Source organism: Drosophila takahashii, chromosome 3L (genome assembly GCF_030179915.1).
Source record: "Drosophila takahashii strain IR98-3 E-12201 chromosome 3L, DtakHiC1v2, whole genome shotgun sequence".
Lineage (NCBI taxonomy): Eukaryota > Metazoa > Arthropoda > Insecta > Diptera > Drosophilidae > Drosophila > Drosophila takahashii.
Window position 1 is genome coordinate 4,126,860 of NC_091680.1, and position 20,300 is coordinate 4,147,159.

At 39.2% G+C, this 20,300-nt stretch overlaps 7 protein-coding genes across 9 annotated transcripts; 5 read left to right on the forward strand and 2 right to left on the reverse strand.

Annotated features, from left to right (window-relative positions):
* Positions 1 to 165: 165 nt before the first annotated feature.
* On the forward strand, positions 166 to 2,452 carry Prx4 (Peroxiredoxin 4). 2 transcript variants are annotated; one of them, XM_070215635.1, is made up of 5 exons: positions 166 to 247; positions 1,037 to 1,197; positions 1,265 to 1,382; positions 1,738 to 2,143; positions 2,206 to 2,452. In XM_070215635.1, exons 2-5 carry the CDS (start codon positions 1,044 to 1,046, stop codon positions 2,254 to 2,256), a joined length of 729 nt encoding a protein of 242 aa, XP_070071736.1. In that variant the 5' UTR covers positions 166 to 247; positions 1,037 to 1,043; the 3' UTR covers positions 2,257 to 2,452. The 2 variants fall into 2 exon arrangements, with proteins under 2 accessions (XP_070071736.1, XP_070071735.1); XM_070215634.1 differs by lacking the exon at positions 166 to 247 and adding an exon at positions 392 to 547.
* scramb2 (scramblase 2) lies at positions 2,379 to 5,503 on the reverse strand. Its single transcript, XM_017145437.3, has 4 exons — positions 5,307 to 5,503; positions 4,034 to 4,527; positions 3,173 to 3,331; positions 2,379 to 3,101 (listed from the first exon to the last, which is right to left on the reverse strand). The coding sequence occupies exons 1-4, from the start codon at positions 5,419 to 5,421 to the stop codon at positions 3,078 to 3,080; spliced, it is 792 nt and encodes a 263-aa protein (XP_017000926.1). The 5' UTR covers positions 5,422 to 5,503; the 3' UTR covers positions 2,379 to 3,077.
* Positions 5,504 to 5,683: 180 nt separating this feature from the next.
* Positions 5,684 to 9,166, forward strand: LOC138913131 (kelch-like protein 40). Of its 2 annotated transcripts, XM_070215632.1 has the most exons (4): positions 5,684 to 6,034; positions 6,100 to 6,190; positions 6,254 to 6,637; positions 8,691 to 9,166. In XM_070215632.1, exons 1-4 carry the CDS (start codon positions 6,024 to 6,026, stop codon positions 9,009 to 9,011), a joined length of 807 nt encoding a protein of 268 aa, XP_070071733.1. In that variant the 5' UTR covers positions 5,684 to 6,023; the 3' UTR covers positions 9,012 to 9,166. The 2 variants fall into 2 exon arrangements, with proteins under 2 accessions (XP_070071733.1, XP_070071734.1); XM_070215633.1 differs by lacking the exon at positions 8,691 to 9,166 and having other exon boundaries at positions 5,712 to 6,034; positions 6,254 to 7,127.
* Positions 7,358 to 8,609, reverse strand: LOC138913052 (uncharacterized). Its single transcript, XM_070215291.1, has 2 exons — positions 8,145 to 8,609; positions 7,358 to 8,093 (listed from the first exon to the last, which is right to left on the reverse strand). The coding sequence occupies exons 1-2, from the start codon at positions 8,391 to 8,393 to the stop codon at positions 7,383 to 7,385; spliced, it is 960 nt and encodes a 319-aa protein (XP_070071392.1). The 5' UTR covers positions 8,394 to 8,609; the 3' UTR covers positions 7,358 to 7,382.
* A 99-nt stretch (positions 9,167 to 9,265) lies between the features above and the next one.
* On the forward strand, positions 9,266 to 12,402 carry Sk2 (Sphingosine kinase 2). The gene is made up of 2 exons (XM_017145455.3): positions 9,266 to 10,353; positions 11,067 to 12,402. Exons 1-2 carry the CDS (start codon positions 9,377 to 9,379, stop codon positions 12,082 to 12,084), a joined length of 1,995 nt encoding a protein of 664 aa, XP_017000944.2. The 5' UTR covers positions 9,266 to 9,376; the 3' UTR covers positions 12,085 to 12,402.
* A 351-nt stretch (positions 12,403 to 12,753) lies between these two features.
* LOC108059892 (uncharacterized) lies at positions 12,754 to 14,680 on the forward strand. The gene is made up of 2 exons (XM_017145356.3): positions 12,754 to 13,101; positions 13,828 to 14,680. Exons 1-2 carry the CDS (start codon positions 12,943 to 12,945, stop codon positions 14,335 to 14,337), a joined length of 669 nt encoding a protein of 222 aa, XP_017000845.1. The 5' UTR covers positions 12,754 to 12,942; the 3' UTR covers positions 14,338 to 14,680.
* Positions 14,681 to 15,704: 1,024 nt separating this feature from the next.
* LOC108059962 (glycerol kinase 5) lies at positions 15,705 to 19,583 on the forward strand. Its single transcript, XM_017145463.3, has 6 exons — positions 15,705 to 16,031; positions 16,112 to 16,205; positions 16,901 to 17,400; positions 17,961 to 18,398; positions 18,464 to 18,627; positions 19,239 to 19,583. Exons 1-6 carry the CDS (start codon positions 15,846 to 15,848, stop codon positions 19,513 to 19,515), a joined length of 1,659 nt encoding a protein of 552 aa, XP_017000952.2. The 5' UTR covers positions 15,705 to 15,845; the 3' UTR covers positions 19,516 to 19,583.
* The last annotated feature ends 717 nt before the right edge of the window (positions 19,584 to 20,300 follow it).

Genomic DNA, 20,300 nt, shown 5'->3' on the forward strand with positions numbered 1-20,300 from the left:
TGTGTTTTAAATTGTTAAAAAGGGAATCTGGAAAATAGAGGGAAAGTTGATGGTTAAAAATATATTATTTTAGTTCAAAAATAATTCTGAATAATTTTTGAAACTGCATTTATGTTGGCAATGCTGTAGCCTCCAATAGTAGTATGACCAAAGTGGCTTGGCGGTATTTTTGCGCGCCACTGTCACACTAATGCCGGCAGAACAATTTGTTATTAATACAAAAAGAGTTAATTATAGCGCTTAAAAGGTAACAGCTGTGCGTTCGTGTGCCTGCTCAGTGAAAGTTTAATTGTTCTGCAACTAAAAATAAATAGTATGAAGTTAGTGAATCGCAGAGGCATTGAAATTCCAGTTTATTGACAATTATTTATTGAAGCGGTTACACTATAAAATAAAATATATTACCAGTGAATGAAATTGATAAGCTTATCTTTACGGAAGCGCAGCAACAATAAGGGTTCTAACCAAAATCAATTGAAGTTCTGGCTATTGAAATAGATTTTTTTGACTGCGTGGCTTTAAGTTGTGGGCGTGTTCGAATTTTTGGGTATGTGTGTACAGTGGTAACTGGCTTGGATGGATTGGATAAGAATATTCAAAATCGACTTGTAAAAAAATTCTGTTTTATTAGGTGTTATCATATTTTAGGAACAGTAAATATAAAATAATATGAAATGTAAATTTATTCTTTGATCTTTTAATTAATTAAATTTCAAAATAGTTCAAAAAATATTTTAAAATTATATTAAATCACATATTTCTCTAACCTAGAATTTAAAAAAATATATTATTTTTAAAACAAATAGTTTTATTTTTATTAAAAAAAAATTATAAAAAGTCATAAATAAAAATTTTTATGTTTAGTAAAATTAACAAAAAATCCAATGTTCAATAAACCGGCTACCCACTGTACACGGGTATTAGTTTATTAATATAAAATCGAATAGGCGGCAATAATTGTAAAAGTTGCGTGTCATAAACACCGTACAACCCGAATCTAATTGCAATATATGTACTTACGTGGATCTCGTTTCAGCCCAGTCATGAACAAGTACTTATCTGTTATTCTGCTATCCGTGGCACTTGTTGGAGCCGCTAAGCCGGAAGATAATGAATCGTGTTACTCCTTTGCCGGTGGATCCGTATATCCCGATCAGCCAAAGGGAGACCATCAATTGCAGTACACCAAGGCAGTCAGTGAGTTCCATATATAATATACAACCCGGGATTATCATTAACCATTTTATTACCTTCATTTCGACAGTTTCCAAGCCAGCCCCGCAGTTCGAGGGAACCGCTGTGGTTAATAAGGAGATTGTGAAGCTATCGCTGTCCCAGTATCTGGGAAAATACGTAGTGCTACTCTTCTATCCACTGGACTTGTATGTATACCGGTTTTGGAAATAAGTTCTATGATTTATGATCTTAAGATAATATGTTAAAAGTATCTTTAAGTTAATTACTTCGTTACAATCGTTATAAATATTATTATCTGAGGATTTTAACAAAAAATGTATTATGGAACTGAATTTATTATTTAAAAAAACTGTTAAAATCTCTAAAACTTTAAGAAAATATTTTAAAAGTATTACTTATTTTCACATTTTCAATATTTTTGAATTATGGAATTTAATTTATTATTCCAAAAAAGGACTTGTAAAATCCCTATCTCTTATCATTTTCTCTAGATTATTACTGGTGTATTCCTTATTCTTACATTTTTCTTTGCCATTCCAGCACCTTTGTCTGCCCCACGGAGATCATAGCCTTCTCCGATCGCATCGCCGAGTTCAAGAAGATCAAGACGGAAGTGATTGGAGTCAGCGTGGACTCGCACTTCACCCATTTGGCTTGGATCAACACACCGCGGAAAGAAGGCGGTCTGGGCAACGTGAAGATCCCCCTGCTCTCCGATCTGACGCACAAGATCAGCAAGGACTACGGCGTCTATCTGGAGTCCAGTGGCCATGCGCTGCGTGGTCTCTTTATCATCGATCAATCGGGAGTGCTGCGACAGATCACCATGAACGATCTGCCAGTGGGACGATCTGTGGATGAGACCATTCGCCTCGTCCAGGCCTTCCAGTACACGGATACCCATGGAGAGGTGTGCCCAGCGGGTTGGCGGCCAGGTGCCGATACGGTAAGAAATAATCAAATCCCTATTTCATAAATATATCCTAAAACATCAATTTACTTTTCCAGATCGTTCCCAATCCCGAGGAGAAAACCAAGTACTTTGCCAAGAACAACTAAGAATAGATGCTCATCGCATTTAGCAGCCCAGCCCAGTTACATTCCAAGTGTTCACGACTGAATCATGACTTGAATCACTTGAGTCCTCTGTACAAATGAAGTCCGCAATGCCACCGATTGCATTTGTTTTGTAAAAAATATATATTTTGTTTATTTTACAGCATAACTGAGAGATAAATAAATTGATGAAGTACAATGTATAAGTGATTTAAATTTCGTGGCGCCACAAGAGAACGAGAGTTGCCTTTTGGGGCCACACATAATGATTAACAATTCGATTGCGATTAGTTGTTTCATACAAAAATATATGAACATTTGTCATAGGTAATAGGTAATAGTAAATTAGTTAGGTACGCCATGGTTGCAGTTAAGTAATCCTGTGCTCCGACCTTTGGGTACAACAAAGCTAAGTAGTATGTCGAGGTATATAAATCGGGGAAACGGGGGCGGGGCGACGACAATAACAACTAGGACGTCATAAGGCACTCGTTCTCGTCTGTTTATCTTATTTGTTTCTTTTCCTTCTCGTGTTTAGTCTGTATGTGCTACATTGTTGTGCGCTTTGTGTTTTAAATGCCAAAACCCAGGTGCAACTGCAGTTTGGATGAAAGTTGTGCGGCGAGATTCCTGTTGCTTGCGGAGATTCATTCCAAATCGATCAAAGCGTTGCACATTTCTGATTCCCGGAAACGTTGATTAAATAAGGGGTTAAAAAAATCTTAGAGCTATGACGATGCAGCACGTCGAACCAAAAAGCAGTCGGCGATAATAATAATAATGTCTGAGTGTTTGTCGATTTTCCATTCGATTGGTGCATCAGCTTATTGCTCGTAGTAAACCGCGTCCTGAAATAAACAGGAAATAAATCAGTATAACATATTCTATTAAGTGTATGTTTTATTTGTGATTTACTCACGATCAAAAAGAGCGCTGCGAATACCAGTGCCTTCATGCGAACATCCAGATTCAGGGGGAAGGTGACGCTGAAGTAATCCGCATCGGTGAACAGCTCCCTTCCCAATCCAGACCATTGTTTGCTTATTTTGCCGATCTCCTCGTTATTGGCACTCAATACCTGCAAAAGGGGTAGAATAGTATACAAAAAAAGGCGAGATATGTTTGCGTTTCGCATTAATCGGGGACGGAATTCGCACACAAACAGAATTCGCAGTATCGCAATTAATTGACTCGCTCTGGACAGTCAAGCATAGCGACCCATGACGTCACTGTATCGGACTGCAGTTTCTGTAGCTTTATATGTACCAAATACAGCTGGGGTCAGAAAAATAGGTCTTAGAATTTTAAAAAGTTTTAAAAGAATATTTAAAATTCTATTCAATTCGTTTTTTAAATAAAAATTAATTAATTAATTAGTCTTAGTAAGAACAAATTAAATAATAATTTTCAAAACTGTTTAAATATTGTTATATAAAAAAAATATTAAAAGATCATTTAATATCATTAAAAATACTAAAGGGTTCTTAGTATGGTTGCTATAATATTGACCTCTTCTGTACGCTTATACTATAATCTTTGTACTTGTTTGAATGGCTAACTGACCACAACCAATTATAAATTATTTTCAATAATTAAAAAGCAATTAAATGGTTTAACTCCATTGGCAATTGAATGAAAATGAATGCCATTCATGTCATAAAATGCTCCCTCAACTTGTCTGCTATTCTGCTGACCGCAGCTGTGTGTGTATACACTTGTTTGAATACGGGAATCAAGATCGAGACACATGAATAACCACTTGTTGGTGCCGCCGACTGACCTTGAAGTTGGTATCGCTGAAGCATTTGCAGGGGCACAGGGGTCCCTCGATTTGCAGGACAACGTCGCCGAAGGTGTTCTTGATGTTGAACTTGGGCCGCAGGAAGGTGCAGACCTGCTCCACGCTCCCGATCACCTGGCCCGGTGGCGCTGACACCTCCACGGCGTTCATGCAGCTGGGGAAGCAGCAGAGTATGTCGCATTTGAATGGCCGGTACAGGTGGAGCACCTCGTTCTGGAAATTGTCCAGGATCTTCATTTCGAAGGGACGCGAGCGGCCGAGCATGTTGCGGGTGCAGCAATCGCTCTCCTCGTAGGCGAAATAAACGTTCTGCCCTAGGGAATTCTTCACCTTGAAGCGATTCTTCGTCTCGAAGCCGGTGATCAGCTCCAGTTTCTCGATCTTCTGCGACACGAGCAGCTGGTCCAGGGCGGTCAAGTACTCGAGGCCCTGCGGGCAGTTGGGCATGCCCACGGGTATCGACATCCAGTTCTCTGCAATGGCCGTAGTTCCCGATTAGCTATATATCTATATATATGTATATTGCTTTCTGTATGTATAAAGGGGAAATTAGCATAGCTACAGTAGCGATCAGAACAACGGTTTTGAGATCTCGAAATGATTATATGAATTTTATTTTATTACAACAGAAATATTTAAGGAAAATGTGGAATAAATTATACAGAAATTTGTACATATAATTTAAAGAATGTACATATAATTTGTACATATAATTTTCAAAATATTTCGGAAAAAATTTTCAAAATTTTGAGATCTTGAAATGATTATGATTACGAATTTCATTTTATTATAACAGAAATATTTAGGGTAAATGTAAAAGAAATTATACAGAAATTTGTACATATAATTTAAAGCATTTTCCAAAATATTTAAAAAAAAAACTGTCAAAATTTTTAAAATAAAAAAAATTTAGATAACTGATCAGTGATCACTTATCAGTAATAAATTCCTATTTTGAGTCCCTGAACTTGGTTAATTAACGAAATATAACATTGTTTTTTTATGACATCTTGAAAAGATTAAAGAGTAAACCAATTTTTAAGTGACTTAAGTTCGCCCATAAAATCACAAATAAAAACTGGAGTGCTAGGTTCTTGACCGCTGCTGTATGAAATGCCAAAAAAAAGGCGCAGGCAATTCCGCCTTTTTGCACACGCCCACTCAAACACACAGACGCGCGCATCCCACTACGACCATCTGGGCAATGGAATTCAACAGTGGGACTAATCCATACAAATCTATATCTACGCACCAGCTCCTCCGCCGTTGGCATTGTTTCCGGGATTCACCGCCTGCGGCTGGCGGACCACCGTGTCATCCTGCGGCGCGTTCTGCGGCACCACCTTGTACTCGCTCATCTGCATCATCGTTTTGCGCAATTATTTCCCGGATCGGATTCTGGAACAGTTCGAAATGCTAAAAAAAAACACTAAACTTTGTAGGGCCGTTGCGCGAACGCCGAAAAACGCCGTTGCCGTTGCACAAGTGCATCGCACGAAAAATACCGGTTTCTAACGCGGTTTAGTATTTATTCAAAATCGGAAAAAGTTCAAAATCCTAAGTAGAGCTACAAAATAACGTTCGTTTCGAATATTTTTAGTGAAAAGTAATGAAAAATATTATATAGCAGAATCGAGCCCTGAATTTGGAAAGCAAAATTTTCGCATTAAAATAAGAAAGTGCAAAAGTATCATTACTCATATAGATTTTAGTGAAAGTTCACTTCTTTAAAATGTTTTTCCGGGATCTTTCCCCTGAGAAACACGGTTTTAAATGGAAATTTGTATTCTTTGCGTGTGTTGATCTCAGTACACTTTCTTTAAGTAAATAGAAAGCCCTGAAAATGTTGTCATATTAAGTACTTCGTTTTTCATACGTGTATTGTAAGACAACAGAAGAGGTTCTTTATCCGATCCTAGAACAAATTTTGCATACGTAATCGGAGTTGTTTTTAAGTAATTGTGCAACTATGGAGACTTGGTAAGGAATAATACAACAAATAAAACATTACTTACTCCTACTCCTGTGGGATATTATTTACATAGGCTGGGTAGTTCTTATAAAAAACTATTGGAGGAGGGCGATTTTTCCGACTGCTGCGTAATTGTTGGAACGCGTAGGTTCCATTGTCACAAGGTAGGTGGTAATACTAGTTGATCCATGTGTTATAGACATATTTAAAATATTAATATTATTTAGATGGTACTGAGTGTGGCTTCGGATTTCTTCAAGCGCATTTTTCAGCCAGGTTTTGCTGAGGCTAAGACAGGAGAAGTGACTCTAAGTGATGTTACAGAGGATATTTTTGAAAAGTTTCAATTGTATGTGTACAGCTACAAAAAGAAATGCCTGAGTAGCTACACAAATAAGGACATAATTAAGCTACATAAGTGCGCCGACATGTGGCTGGTCGAGCCACTAAAAAAGCATTGCGATAATATTTTGAGAAACCGATTAAATACCATGAATTGTAAGGACTTGGTGATATGCTTTGAGCAAGCGCATGGTATGAACGACAAACTTATCGGGCTTATTTCTGAGCAGCTAAAACTTCAAATGATAGCTACTACTACTATATCAGAAGAATTCTTGGTAATAGTCTAGAAGAGCGGCCTGAGCACCAAAAACCGCGAAAAAATTACCCTCGATGGACCGCGATTTCTTAGGAATTTACGTGCAGAAGATTATTTGCGGAAATGCATGGTTCTCTTGTAATTGCATTTCAAAGTTGCGTGTTTTGCTATAAAAACAAAGTAGGATTTTCTAGGATTTTGAGGTGTTTTATGTCATTTTGCTATAAAAAACATATGGGCTTTCCGTTTGTTGTCAAAATAATAAGCGTTCGAAAAAATTCGACAAAAATGTGAAATTGTTTTTATAGCAGGCCAGACCCCACAACCGCGCATTAATATCCTCGATGGACCGTGATTCCTTAAGAGCTTGGGCGACCATGGATGACCAACATATACATTTTTAAGATGAATCTTAAGAAATCGCAATCCGAGGAGGATCAACCTTAGTCTTTATCAAAGCCAATTACGAGAGTTTTTAGTTCAGTACCTCCTTATACTTGTAACTCATTTGTAATAGTAAATAAAATGCTATATTAAACTATGGTTAATGATTGGACAGTAAATATTTATTTATAAAAAATGCTGGTTAGTGGTACAGATTAAGCCTATTCCTTTTCATTGCCCGTATCGGTGGATTTAAAAAATGGGAAATGCTAAAAAAGCGCCGGAAGCAAAAAAATTAAAAAAAAAAATCGCGCGATTTTTTTTTTTAATTTTTTTGCCTCCGGCGCTTTTTTAGCATTTCCCATCTCTTTTTAAATACTAACATCGCGTTCAGGATTAAACAATTCGCCCATTGCTGAGAAAATTGCATGGAATCTTGAGGTGTGGTTTGGGTGCCTTTTCAAAAAAGTGAATCGCGCTATGTACCCTTGGTAGTGCTCCGTTTTCCGGCCATAGTGGGGAATGTTCTCCTTTAGATCACGCCATAGTCTCTCTATTCGCTGTGTATTGGCTCCCGTTTCAGGGTCGACGAAGTTTACTGAGTGATGAACGATCATGTGAGAGTAGTTCGCATCCTTTAAACCATTGTATGACTTCCAGCAGTCGGATATAATTCTGGTTCCATTGGCGATGTTGGCCTCTATAATTGGAAGGAGTGTTTCCTGGCTACGGTCCTCCACAGGCACCAAAAAAAAGTCACCGGTTTCTCTGCAAATTCCTCCGAAAACCCACTGGCCATCCACCACGCGACCGCAATTATACTTGCGCCGGCCAATTTTGGTTTCGTCAATTTCGACGGTTAAACCGTCTCCACCTATTATTTGTTTTGCGTTCTTCTTCGTCCAGCTAAGATAAATTTCCCGAAGAAAATTACTCCAGTCAACCACCGTCTGTTGGGACCAGCCTAGTTCTTCCCGAAGGAATGAGATTGTTGAACCCTTCATCTCCCAAGCCACACAATTACAGGCCTGTTCAATGCCAACGTGGGACTTGCTGAAGAATGTCCGTTTGATGGCGGATTCCTTACAAATATAATTTAAAGCAATATTTTGTTCAAATTAAACAATTGTTACCTTAAAGGAGCATTGAACTTTTCTTAATTTCCGTTTCTGTTGATGATTACTTATCATCCTGCGGCACCTCCAAAATGGCGTACTAATCGGTCTCTTCGCATTGAAAGACAATGTTGCGGGATTACTGCAGTTGGGACAGTCCTTGCTCTTTAGAACAACTCCATGTCTCTGCAGAAATGAAAACACTTCTTCTTCGTCCATGGCAAGAACGTCTTTATAAGAAATAGTGCACCCGTTGCAGGAATCCATAGTAAACAAAAATCAAAAGTGCAATTTCTGATTAAGCAACAAAAGCCTACTTGTTTTTTATAGCAAACCCATAAATTCATAGAAAATGCTCATTGTTTTTATAGCAAAATGACACAAAACACCTCAAAATCCTACTTTGTTTTTATAGCAAAACACGCAACTTTGAAATTCAATTACAAGAGAACCATGCATTTCCGCAAATAATCGTCTGCACGTAAATTCCTAAGAAATCGCGGTCCATCGAGGGTAATTTTTTCGCGGTTTTTGGTGCTCAGGCCGCTCTTCTAGACTATTACCGAATTCTTTGCTCTGAAGCCAGATGCCTTCAAAGATTTCCTGAAGCTCAGAATTTCCACAGAAATAAGGCGTTATGGCATGGTAGAAAAGTATGTCGGCATCCACAAATTCGTCGATCAATGCGAGATAAATTCACTATTGAATCTTATTGATTTTACAAAAATGACTGCTAAGGAATTCTTCGACGGTCCGGGAAAATCCAAATTTATGTCCTTTGAGGAAAAATACAATTTTATACATGAAATCGTGGAAAAAAATTACAATTACCTTTGGCCAAGCTCCCCGTGCAATGAATTTGCATCTAAAAGAAAACGGTATTAAGTTAAGATATATTGTTTTCATAGCTCTTTTTATTTTTGTTCCGAAAATAGAAAAACATTGAAAACTGTTAAGCTGCTAAAAATTTAACAGAAATTTGTAGCAAATGAGGCAATTTTTAATTATCAAATTTTAGCCTTCAGCAACTTAGGAAATCCCCCAAATAAATATTTGAAAATATGTTTGTATATTTTCAAAAACGTTTTGTTCTTCAGCACGGTTTGGTATTTTTTTGAAAGGAGCTTAGGTGTTTTTGTCATATACGGTCACATTCGGCCATGATAATTGTGATAAGGGAGCAATAAAAATAAAAAGCTGGGCGGAAAACCCCTGAAACATGCTGCTTGGCAGCCGAATCTCCAGTCAAAATGAGCGAATCTCTTGATAAGACCACCAGCCCGAGCCTGGCCAGTTCCAGGGCCTCGCAGGAGAATGGGGATCCGGATGAGGGGCACGATGTGAGCGACACCTTCTACACGAGTCAGCGGAAGAAGGGCAGCCACGTCTTTCGGGTTCGTCTGGATGCCACGGGATTCACGCTGCAGCGGGAGTCGCCCGGCGGCAGCATCGTCAAGGAGCAGCAGGTGCGGATCTCGGACATTGTGGGTGCCCGCTGCATGCGACCCAAGAAGAGTCGCCGCCTGGCGATGTCCGGAGCCTGTGCCTGCAGCTCCGGCAATCCCAATTCACCGGCCATTTCGGCATCTGGCGGTGATCATCATCAACGTGCAGTTAACACGCCGAGCAAGTGCAGCATCAACAGCCGGGAGAATCTGCCCGCGGATGGCGATGTCAGCGCCTTTCTCTATGTCTTCGCCTATGTCCTGAAGAAGAGGAGCCTGCGCACGGAGCTGCACAGGGAGAGAACAGTGCTAACGCTGCGCTTCAGATCCTTCGACACGTTCGAGGATAACATGCGGGAGGCGGACAGATGGTATCGCTCGCTGCGCTGGCAGCTGCATCGCACGCTGGAGGAGATCTTCGTGGCTCCGGCGGCTGATGAGCGCAGGCGCCGAGTGCTGGTGCTGCTAAATCCGAAATCCGGTTCCGGCGATGCCCGCGAGGTCTTCAACATGCATGTGGTGCCGGTGCTCAACGAGGCCGAGGTTCCCTACGACCTGTACGTAACGAAGCATTCCAACTTTGCCATCGAATTCCTGAGCACCCGCTCTTTGGATGCCTGGTGCTGCGTGGTAGCGGTCGGCGGCGATGGCCTGTTCCACGAGATTGTCAATGGGCTGCTGCAGCGCCAGGATTGGGCGCACGTTCTGCCCCATTTGGCACTGGGCATCATTCCCTGCGGTTCGGGTAATGGGCTGGCCAGGTCTATTGCTCATTGTTACAAGTAAGTTGGATTTTGATACCTTGGCATCACATTTCTTGTAAGATTTTATTTCCAAGTTCTTCTTTTTCCCAGAATTCTTTATTGATTCTCATATTGCACTTTTTGTATCTTGAAAAATGGGAAATTACCCCTTAATGACGTCAAACTTGGTCAACTTTTCGAATCTTGAAGTTATTACCCCAATTTCCTTAAACTTTTAATGGAAAATAACTTTAATTAACATGGAAAATAAGTTATCCTAATTATATAAGAGATTCTGATACCTTGGCTTCACATTTCGTGTAAGATTTCATTTCCCAGAATTCCCAGAATTCTTTATTGATTCTCATATTGCACTTTTTGTACCTTGAAAAATGGGAAATTACCCCTTAATGACGTCAAACTTGGTATAATCTTGAAGTTATTACCCCAATTTCCTTAAACTTTTAATGGTATTCCATGTTAATTAGTTGTCCTAAAGTGAATTGCCTTTATTTCCGCTTATTAAACGTTTTAACAAGGTTATTGGATTGATTGATTAGAGGAATATAAATGATAATTTGTACCTCACACGCGGTTCCTAATTATTTTAGTAATTAATGGGATTTTTTTTGAGATTTTATGTCAATCCGTTCTGGGTGAAATTTACTACTGACCGTTTTTTAGAGGACCAATTTTATATTAGTTTAGATATGTGTCCTGAAACCTATTAATCCTTAATCTTTCTACCCCAGTGAACCGTACTTCAGTAAGCCCGTGCTGGGAGCCGCTCTCACCGTGATCAGTGGACGCAGTTCTCCCATGGATGTGGTGCGCGTGCAGCTGCAGACTCGCTCGCTCTACTCCTTCCTCTCCATCGGCTGGGGTCTCATCTCGGACGTGGATATCGAGAGCGAGCGCATCCGGCTGCTGGGCTACCAACGATTCACCGTGTGGACTCTGTATCGTCTGGTGAATCTGCGCACCTACAACGGACGCATTAGTTATTTGCCCACGGAGCAGCAGCAGGATTCCTCTTCCAGTCAGGGCCAAAGCGGAGGTCATCGCAGGATGCTGGGCAGTCGGAGCTGCAATACGCACATCGATATGCTCAATGGACCGGCGCCGGCGGCGTCCAGCTTTCATTCCAGTGCCGAGTACCTGCCGCAGGAGTTTGCGGACGTCATCTCCCTGGAGACGTCCATCAATCAGTCGTTTCGCTCGCGTTGCGACAGCTGGCTTTCGGGTGGATCGCGTCGCAGCTTCTACTATTCCATATCGGAGAGCATCTATCATAGTTTGGCGGATGAGAGCGAGTTTGCGGGCCTGGCGGCCGCTTCGCTGGAGAACAGGCAGCTTAACTATGGACCGGCGAGCGAACTGCCCGATCTAGAGGACCCCCTGCCCGAGGATCAGGGCTGGCTGGTGGAGGAGGGCGAGTTCGTGATGATGCATGCCGTCTATCAGACGCATCTGGGCATCGACTGCCATTTTGCGCCCAAGGCCCAGCTGAACGACGGCACCATTTATCTGATACTCATACGCGCCGGCATCAGTCGGCCGCATCTGCTGAGCTTCCTGTACAACATGAGCTCCGGCACGCATCTGCCGGCGGTGAACAACGAGTATGTGAAGGTGCTGCCGGTGCGAGCCTTCCGGCTGGAGCCACACGACAATCACGGCATCATCACGGTCGACGGGGAGCGCGTCGAGTTCGGTCCCCTCCAGGCTGAGGTCCTGCCGGGCATAGCCCGCGTCATGGTGCCCAAATGAAGGAGGACGGACAGGAGCTTAGTGAAGACCATCAAGCAATAGAAATCTCAATTTAGGAATCTCTGCATTTGTAGCTAATACTTAGAGATGAGAGCGTTGTGCATTCTTAATATTTTGTGTTGCTTCGGCCAACCAATTATGTATTGTTAATCATTTAAAGAATAATTGCAGTTATTTACGAAACATTAACATGTATATAAGGCACATGCCCGACGAGATGGATGTGCATTTTGGATTTATTTTTATCTCGAAAGTCCTAATTTATATTTATGTCTTTTAAAAAAACTGTGTAACAAAATAAAGAATATATGAAAAATGTTTAAAGATTATATAAAAATAAAATTACTTAAATTCAAAAAACTTTTACAATTTTAACATGAAAATTTTAATTAGTTTTAATTAACTTTAAAGGAAGAGAATCTTAGAAAACTTTTCTTATAAATCTTAAAAATAAATTGAAAAACTAGTGAATAAAATCTTTGAGCTTAAAATAATTGTTGTATATTTTTTGTCAACAAAGTTCTAAAAATATTTTATAAACACTTTAAATTTCAAAGTTTTAATTATAGAATTTAAGCTTAACGGTCACAACAAATAACGGTTCGATTCTAGTATTTAATATATACTTGTGGTATTTTTGTTGAAGTATATTTTGAGATCTTCTCCCAGTCACGGTCACACTGGACAGAAATAAAAAAAAACAAATCCGTTCCGTTTGTGAAAAAAACATTTCCCTGGAAAAATAAAAGGCTCTGCTTGCGTTTCACACAGTGTCAGCACATTCCAATCGCAATCCGAGACTCTCCAGCACGGAAACGCAAAGTATTTCGCATCAACGACCGATTAAAGCTCTGCAATATGTCGTCCGAGGAGCTGGCGCCAATTAACGAACAGGACTTTAAGGATCTCAAGGAGCGCATGAAATTGATTGTGGAGGCCGATCCAAAGCAATATCATAACGACTTTTCGCTACGACGCTATCTGCGCGCCTTCAAGACCACAGATGACGCATTTCAGGTGAGCCATTCGCAAATAAAACTGAGGATTTTTACTATTCTATGAAGACCTACAGAACCGAATCCTAGAATACCCTTTTACCAGGTCAAGGTCTGATTTTGATCTTGATTTCAATCATTTAAGATCATATTAAGAGGGATAATTTATTATTTTCTTAGGGATTAAAAATCATTCGACGTCTTTAAGATATGATATCCCAACAAAATGTTTTTAAAACCATATGTTCTTCATTGATTTTTTTTTTAACTGTATTAATTTTTAAATTTTTTTATAAAGTTTCCAAGCTATCAAGATTAATTCAAAATACCATTCATTTTTATATGGAATTCTTTCTAAGCTAGAGTAATTAAGAGTAAAAAATATAAAAAAATGACTCATAAAAAAGTATAAAAAGTCAAAACTTTCCAAGTTATCAAATTAAATTTAAAATGCCATCCATTTTTATCTGGAATTTTTTTCTGAACTAGATTAATTTTGAAATTCTTTAAATTGTACAATTATGACGTAAATATAAATAAAGCGTAAATAGTTAAAACTTTCAAGTTATCTTCGAATTATTTATAAAGAATTTACTCGCTTAAGGCCCAGAAGCTATAGCTAAAAAATTGGTTGGATGTCATTTGTAATTGCCTCAGAACCAAAATATAAGTAAATAAATAAAATAAAAATATAAAGAAACCTTGCAAAATTCTTATAGAGTGACTAATACTGAAATCTCCCCCTTAGGCCATTCTGAAGACCAACAAATGGCGAGAAACCTACGGCGTGGAGAAGCTCGGCGAGATGGACCGCAGCCAGCTGGACAAGAAGGCTCGTCTGCTGCGCCACCGCGACTGCATCGGTCGTCCGGTGATCTACATTCCGGCCAAGAACCACAGCTCCGAGCGGGACATCGATGAGCTGACCCGCTTCATTGTCTACAATCTGGAGGAGGCGTGCAAGAAGTGCTTCGAGGAGGTCACCGACCGCCTGTGCATCGTCTTCGATCTGGCGGAGTTCAGCACCAGCTGCATGGACTACCAGCTGGTGCAAAATCTCATCTGGCTGCTGGGCAAGCATTTTCCAGAACGCCTGGGCGTCTGTCTGATCATCAATTCCCCGGGATTGTTCTCCACCATCTGGCCGGCCATTCGGGTGCTTTTGGACGATAATACCGCCAAGAAGGTGAAGTTTGTGGGCGATGAGGTCGAGCTGTGCCAGTACCTCATCCCGGACATCCTGCCAACGGACATGTAAAGGCAATCCGCCTCGAAAGGAGCAACTTTTCTTTAGGCGTAGTCATCATATCTCCAAAGAGAAACCAGAAAACAGAAAACCAGTACCTAAGTTTGCAAAGGAGGAGGCTTCTGAGAGCTTTTATCATCCAGTACAGTACTCTATCTGTAAATCGATGTGTGTTTAACAAGTTGATTGTAAAATGTATTTTATTGGACACAACTATTAGTACAATGCTAACTATTTTAGATAAAGGTTTATCTTGTATGTGTAGTATCTATATACCTGAATTCGTACCTATATATACATATATATATATATATGCAAGTGTCTATGTGTACAGCAAATAAAGTTGTAAAAGAAATTGTTGTTAAGATTAGATGGCGATGAGGCACGGCACACGTGAATAATCGTTTCGAGGGACGGCGGGTCGATAGTGCTCTAAATTTAGCGAGCTTATCATTCGGTCAGTGATAAGAATCATAATCCTAAACGATTTCTGCTCGATTGTCTTATCAATTGATTGTTGTGCTTTTGTTGATTCGAAATTTGCGCCGATTAGGGTTGTCGCTGCGGTGGCAATTAGTAAAGGGCTTTTGTGCGTTAGCCAACACTGTTTTTTTTGCCTTTTTTCAAGCTATAACAAAAACTGTCGTGTTTAAATTAAATTATTTATAAAATTAAATTTAAAAATATTAGAGATTTTAATATCAAGCGCTTTTTTATTTTTACCATTTTTAGACGTTGACATAAATTAAATATTTTAGTAAATAATTCAACAATTTGTGGTGTGAATTTGAACTTATTATTTATATGCTTTTTGGGCTTTTTATTAGCTATGAATAGATTATGGAATATTTATTTTTATATTAAGTTATTAATATAACAAGATTGCTTAAGTTTAGTTTCCTTATCTTAAAAATGTTATCTCAAGCACTACTTTAATTTGACGAAAATTAAAGTATATAGAAGTTATAGTTAATTTTAATAAATTATTTGACAAATGTTTATTACCTATTTTGGGTGTTGATTTAAATGCATTATTTTAGTAAATAATTCAATCATTTTTATTGTGTGAATTTGATTTAATTATTTGAAAAATGTTTAATCTTTAGACCTAGTACTCACTTCAACCGAAAAGACTACGAAATAAAAATCTCCATACAAATTTTTGATCAAGAAATTTTCCGCCTATCATTTTTGTATAAAAATTTTCGTTTCGTTGCCTTTTTGATTGAAGTGTGTACTAGACTTTAAACAAAAATCCCTTTCTAGCCAGTTTCTAGCCACTTTCAAGCTAGTCGATTTCCAAGGCAGGTGACAACTCTATCGCCAACTGGTTATCATCTGGAGGCGAAACAAAAACAAAAGTCGAGCACTTGATAAGGAAATCTGAATCGCGCACTATGAGACCTCGACGCATTAACAATAACAATAGCAATAACAGTAGCGAAATGGATAAGTCGGCCCGCCAGTTTGGAGTAACAGCGTCCAAAAGCCAGTGATCGACGAAGCGTGCGCTGGGAAAGATGTCGGCGCCTCCAGAAGTAGCAACAAAAACAGCAGGAGAACTTAAAGATTTGGGATCTCCAAGGGATTCGGGATCAGTATCAGGATCACCTTGCTTCATACTCGCCCTGGATGTGGGCACCACCTGTGTGCGGAGCTTCGTCTTGGACGAACGATGTGTCGTCCGGGGATCGGCTGTGGATTCGGTAAGTGATTCGATCTTCAAGTGACCCTCGGGTGCAAAGTTAATTAAGCGGCAAACCTTTACGACCTTTGGCGCAATTAGGTGGAGCTACTGAACCCACAGCCGGGCTACTTTGAAATCGAACCGGAGAGCTTGTGGCGCAAAATTGTGAACGTTATAACGCTGGCGGTAAAAGGTGAGCAAAATCGGGTTCCCATAAAACCCCCAACAGGTTTTTAAAGGGGTCTATTATTATATCTTATAGCCATTTCAAAAATATATTAAATTAAATTGGAAGAAAAAAGTAATTCTAATGAATTTTTGTAGTAAAAACCTTTTTGGAAATATAGCCCACTATATTTATATTAAATTTTCTAATGGAATACATTTATCCATTTATTTTCCATGAGTTCACAAAACTCAGGTTTAATTGGTATGATATCACGAAATGTTTTGAAATAAAAAACGAATGTTTACGATTTTTTTTTAATGATAGTACGTAAGTTTATATTTACATAAATCACAAAGTTCTAGTATTTATAAACTAAATTCCCAAAAATTCCTTTATAAATTTACAATTAGGAGCTACTTAAGAAATACAAATATTTACCTTAGAAAAACCAATATTTTCTTTTAAAAAACTAATATTTACGACTTTTTTAATGATAATACATAAATTTATATTTACATATGTCACAAAGTTCTAGTATTTCTAAACTAAACTCCCAAAAATTCCTTTATAAATTTACAATTAGGAGCTACTTAAGAAATATAAAAATTTACCTAAGAAAAACCAATATTTTCTTGTAAAAATTTTAAATTAAATACAAATCCCTTACTTTATATTCCTACCTTAACTACTTATTAATCCCCCATAAACACCTATTGCAGAGGCCAAGCTGACGCCCCAGGACATCACCTGCCTGACCATCTCCACGCAGCGCTGCACCTTCCTCACCTGGGACCATCGCAGTGGCGAGTACTACCACAACTTTATCACCTGGAAGGATTTGCGTGCCGATGAGCTGGTGGACCAGTGGAATACCAGCTGGACAAAGAGCTCCATGAATTGGTTCTCATACGCCCTGTTCCTGCTCACGCGGCAATCGCGATTTCTCGCCGGCAGCGTGCTCAAACTGATGAATGGCCAAGTGACGCCGCGACTGCTCTACGAGATAATGCACAACAAGAAGCTGAAGAAGGCTCTGATGCAGAAGAAGGCACGCGTGGAGCTGCTGGACTCGTGGATCCTGCACAAGCTGCGCGCCGGCAGCAGTGGCGACAAGGATGTGGAGCACATAACCGATGTAACCTCGAGTACGGCCACGGGATTGTATGATCCATTTACCCTAAGCTGGTCGCCTCTGATAAGCTGGCTCTTTGGCATCAATGTGAGTGGGTTGGGGTCCTTTTAAAAACTAAATTGTAATCAGGGTTCGGAATTTAACACACATGTGAAAAACATGTAAAATTTGACATGTGTGTCAAAAACAAAAGTGTTAAAATGTGAAAAATAATTGTTGACACACACAGCTCACTTGTGTGTTTTTTACACACTGTGTTTCTAACACAAATGAAAATTATATTTTATGGACATTAACGAATCGAAGGGAAAATGAAGAATCATTATTGGGCCAGGATATCTTAATTGTTATTTTTAACCGTTTCTAAGCATATATTTCTGTCGTTTTAATGTCAAAAACTCATTGTGTTAAAAACACGTTATGTAAAAAATACGTCGTGTTAATAACACGTCGTGTAAATAACACAAATAAACTGTGTGTGTTATTTATGTTTCTAACATATGTAAGCTAAAAAATTTTTTACACAAATGTCAATAACTTTTTTTGAACTTATCACTTTGACATTTAACATGTTCATAACACAAGTGTTTTACAAAGTGTATTATTTTCCGAACCCTGATTGTAATGTATTTATGCTTCCCTTACAGTCAAAAATCTTGCCACGTGTGGTGGACAATGCCTACAAGGATTTCGGGCATGTACATCCGTCTGCTTTGGGTGCCCAGTGGGCCAACACAAAGATTCCTATTGCTGCCTCGCTGAGCGACCAAACGGCTGCCATGTGGGGCTCCCAGTGTTTCAGAAAGAACGACGTCAAGGTCACCATGGGCACCGGTGCCTTCTTGAATTTGGTCACCGGTGACCGCTGTCATGCTGCCATCTCTGGGATGTATCCCCTGGTTGCCTGGCAATTGAAGAGCAGAGCCATTTACTGCATCGAAGGAGCATCCCATGACTTTGGCACTGTGGTTACTTGGGCTCAATCCTGTGAGCTCTTTGAGAATCCCTCTGATACAGCGGACATTGCACAGTCTGTTCCCGACACGAATGATGTCTTCTTCATGCCCGCCTTCAGTGGCCTGGGGGTGAGTTCTTTATGTAGCACTTATAACTTATAGCGATTAGCTAATCCCCATCTTATCTTTGACAGCCCCCGGTGAACGATTATCGGTCAGCCAGTGGCTTCATTGGCCTCAGTCCGTCCACTACCAAGGCGCACATGGTGCGGGCCCTGCTCGAGAGCATAGTCTTTCGCCTGGTGCAACTGATCGAGGCTGCCGAAATGGAAACCTCTCAGAAGCTTCAAATGATTAGGTAAACAGAAGACAGAGATCACATTTTGTTACTAGTAATGTTCATATTTAATGGAATTTCTTGTAGACTTTAGACTTTATAGACTTAAAGCTAGACAGTTATTTTTTATATGTATTTTTAATGATTGAACAAAGTTTATACTTTAAAATGCAGTAGCAAAAAATACCCCAAGTATCCCGCTGCTTATAGAATTATTGCTATAATTTGATAAGCTCTTCAGTTTTCGTTAACTTTTACCAGCTGTACTCAGAAAAAAAATATTGACAAAAGATCAGATTGATATGTGCTGGTCAATTTTATATTTTGTAAAGATCAAGATATTCATATCATTTTGATATGATTACTTGTTAAAAAAATTACTAAATTTGGTATTTTATATGATATCATGTTGATATGTTTGAATCATAAATTTGACATAAATCATATCGGCTTTTTATTGATATGAAATAAGGTAGAATCGAATTGTTTTCTGGTTAAAAATAATAGGTACCTATAATTTAAATTGACTTTAATGTCAAATAAGTCTGTGAATAATAATATTTATATATTTTTTTTATGTTATATTTTTAAAATATTTACAATTCTTATATAAAATTGACTTATATTTTCAGAGTTGATGGCGGCGTCTCCCGCAACGACTTCGTCTGCCAATTCCTGGCCGATCTCAGCCAGCTAAGAGTGGAGCGGGCTGAGAATGCGGAGAGCAGCATCATGGGCGCCACATTCATGGCGGGCATTAATCACGGCATCTGGCGCGATGTGGAAGATCTCAAGTGTTTCCGGAAAGTGGAGCGTATCTTCGAACCGCGGCCCAAGGAGTTCGACACCATCGCAAACCGGATGGACAAATGGAGCCGGACAATAGCTCGGTTCAGCGACTGGTACTAGGTTTTAGGTGTTACACTGTATTCGATTTTATTTGTTATACTCTGAAGTCATTAAATACTTAGAAGGAAGGCTTGATCTTTTCACTCTCAATTTTAAACCTTTGTTGATTAGATTTCGTAAGAAACAAAGTAAAACTGCATTATTTCTACAACTGCAAGATTTGAGTCTGAAGGAAAATGGGTCCCAAGAGCACTTTTTATTTTGGACAAATCTTAAATTTGTTCATTTTAATTATTACCATGGGCATTCTTAAGATTTTTTTGGCGACTTCTAGGGACGGCTCAGTTTTTTAAAAGTAATTAGTTTTCGAGGCAAAGCTATAAAATCTGCAAGCCTTGCATTTCGGGACTTAGTTGAGTTTTCCTCTCTGTGCTAAAAAATTTCTTTTTAAAAATGTCTCTGTCTTTTAAATTGTTTGTTTTGATTGCGATTCTAACTGTTGTCAGGAATTCAACCGCTGATATTCCCAACTGTGACTATTTTGATACTGTTGATATTTCGGATTTGGAAATAGTCAACAATACTTACATATATAAGGGTCTCGAAATTCCCTCTAACCTTATTGCGGAGTATAATTATAGAAAGTTCATGGATGGAGCCACAGAGCCTGTGAAAACTCACCTAAGAGCCTGTGTCTGTGAAGTGATGCCGTGTGTCCGAATCTGCTGCCCCAAAAAAAAAATGTTAGCAAACGGAACATGTAACGATGGCTTTAATAAAGAGCTTCCTCTAAATATGATAAACTTAACGTCAAAGGACCCTGTCCAGAACGTGGGGTTGATTAA

Excerpts from the sequence above, each read along its gene's own strand:
- Prx4 (XM_070215635.1), top strand. The coding sequence starts at position 1,044 with ATGAACAAGTACTTATCTGTTATTCTGCTATCCGTGGCACTTGTTGGA. Across the intron at positions 1,198-1,264 it reads GCAGTACACCAAGGCAGTCA|TTTCCAAGCCAGCCCCGCAG; the intron begins GTGAGTTCCATA and ends TCATTTCGACAG. Across the intron at positions 2,144-2,205 it reads GGCGGCCAGGTGCCGATACG|ATCGTTCCCAATCCCGAGGA; the intron begins GTAAGAAATAAT and ends TTACTTTTCCAG.
- scramb2 (XM_017145437.3), bottom strand. The coding sequence starts at position 5,421 with ATGATGCAGATGAGCGAGTACAAGGTGGTGCCGCAGAACGCGCCGCAG. Across the intron at positions 4,528-5,306 it reads TGCCAACGGCGGAGGAGCTG|AGAACTGGATGTCGATACCC; the intron begins GTGCGTAGATAT and ends CGGCCATTGCAG. Across the intron at positions 3,102-3,172 it reads TCGCAGCGCTCTTTTTGATC|GACGCGGTTTACTACGAGCA; the intron begins GTGAGTAAATCA and ends TGTTTATTTCAG.
- LOC138913131 (XM_070215632.1), top strand. Across the intron at positions 6,191-6,253 it reads GTAGGTTCCATTGTCACAAG|ATGGTACTGAGTGTGGCTTC; the intron begins GTAGGTGGTAAT and ends AATATTATTTAG. Across the intron at positions 6,638-8,690 it reads CTACTACTACTATATCAGAA|GAATTCTTTGCTCTGAAGCC; the intron begins GAATTCTTGGTA and ends TAGACTATTACC.
- LOC138913052 (XM_070215291.1), bottom strand. The coding sequence starts at position 8,393 with ATGGATTCCTGCAACGGGTGCACTATTTCTTATAAAGACGTTCTTGCC. Across the intron at positions 8,094-8,144 it reads AAGTTCAATGCTCCTTTAAG|GAATCCGCCATCAAACGGAC; the intron begins GTAACAATTGTT and ends TATATTTGTAAG.
- Sk2 (XM_017145455.3), top strand. The coding sequence starts at position 9,377 with ATGAGCGAATCTCTTGATAAGACCACCAGCCCGAGCCTGGCCAGTTCC. Across the intron at positions 10,354-11,066 it reads TCTATTGCTCATTGTTACAA|TGAACCGTACTTCAGTAAGC; the intron begins GTAAGTTGGATT and ends TTTCTACCCCAG.
- LOC108059892 (XM_017145356.3), top strand. The coding sequence starts at position 12,943 with ATGTCGTCCGAGGAGCTGGCGCCAATTAACGAACAGGACTTTAAGGAT. Across the intron at positions 13,102-13,827 it reads CCACAGATGACGCATTTCAG|GCCATTCTGAAGACCAACAA; the intron begins GTGAGCCATTCG and ends TCTCCCCCTTAG.
- LOC108059962 (XM_017145463.3), top strand. The coding sequence starts at position 15,846 with ATGTCGGCGCCTCCAGAAGTAGCAACAAAAACAGCAGGAGAACTTAAA. Across the intron at positions 16,206-16,900 it reads TATAACGCTGGCGGTAAAAG|AGGCCAAGCTGACGCCCCAG; the intron begins GTGAGCAAAATC and ends CACCTATTGCAG. Across the intron at positions 18,628-19,238 it reads CAGAAGCTTCAAATGATTAG|AGTTGATGGCGGCGTCTCCC; the intron begins GTAAACAGAAGA and ends TTATATTTTCAG.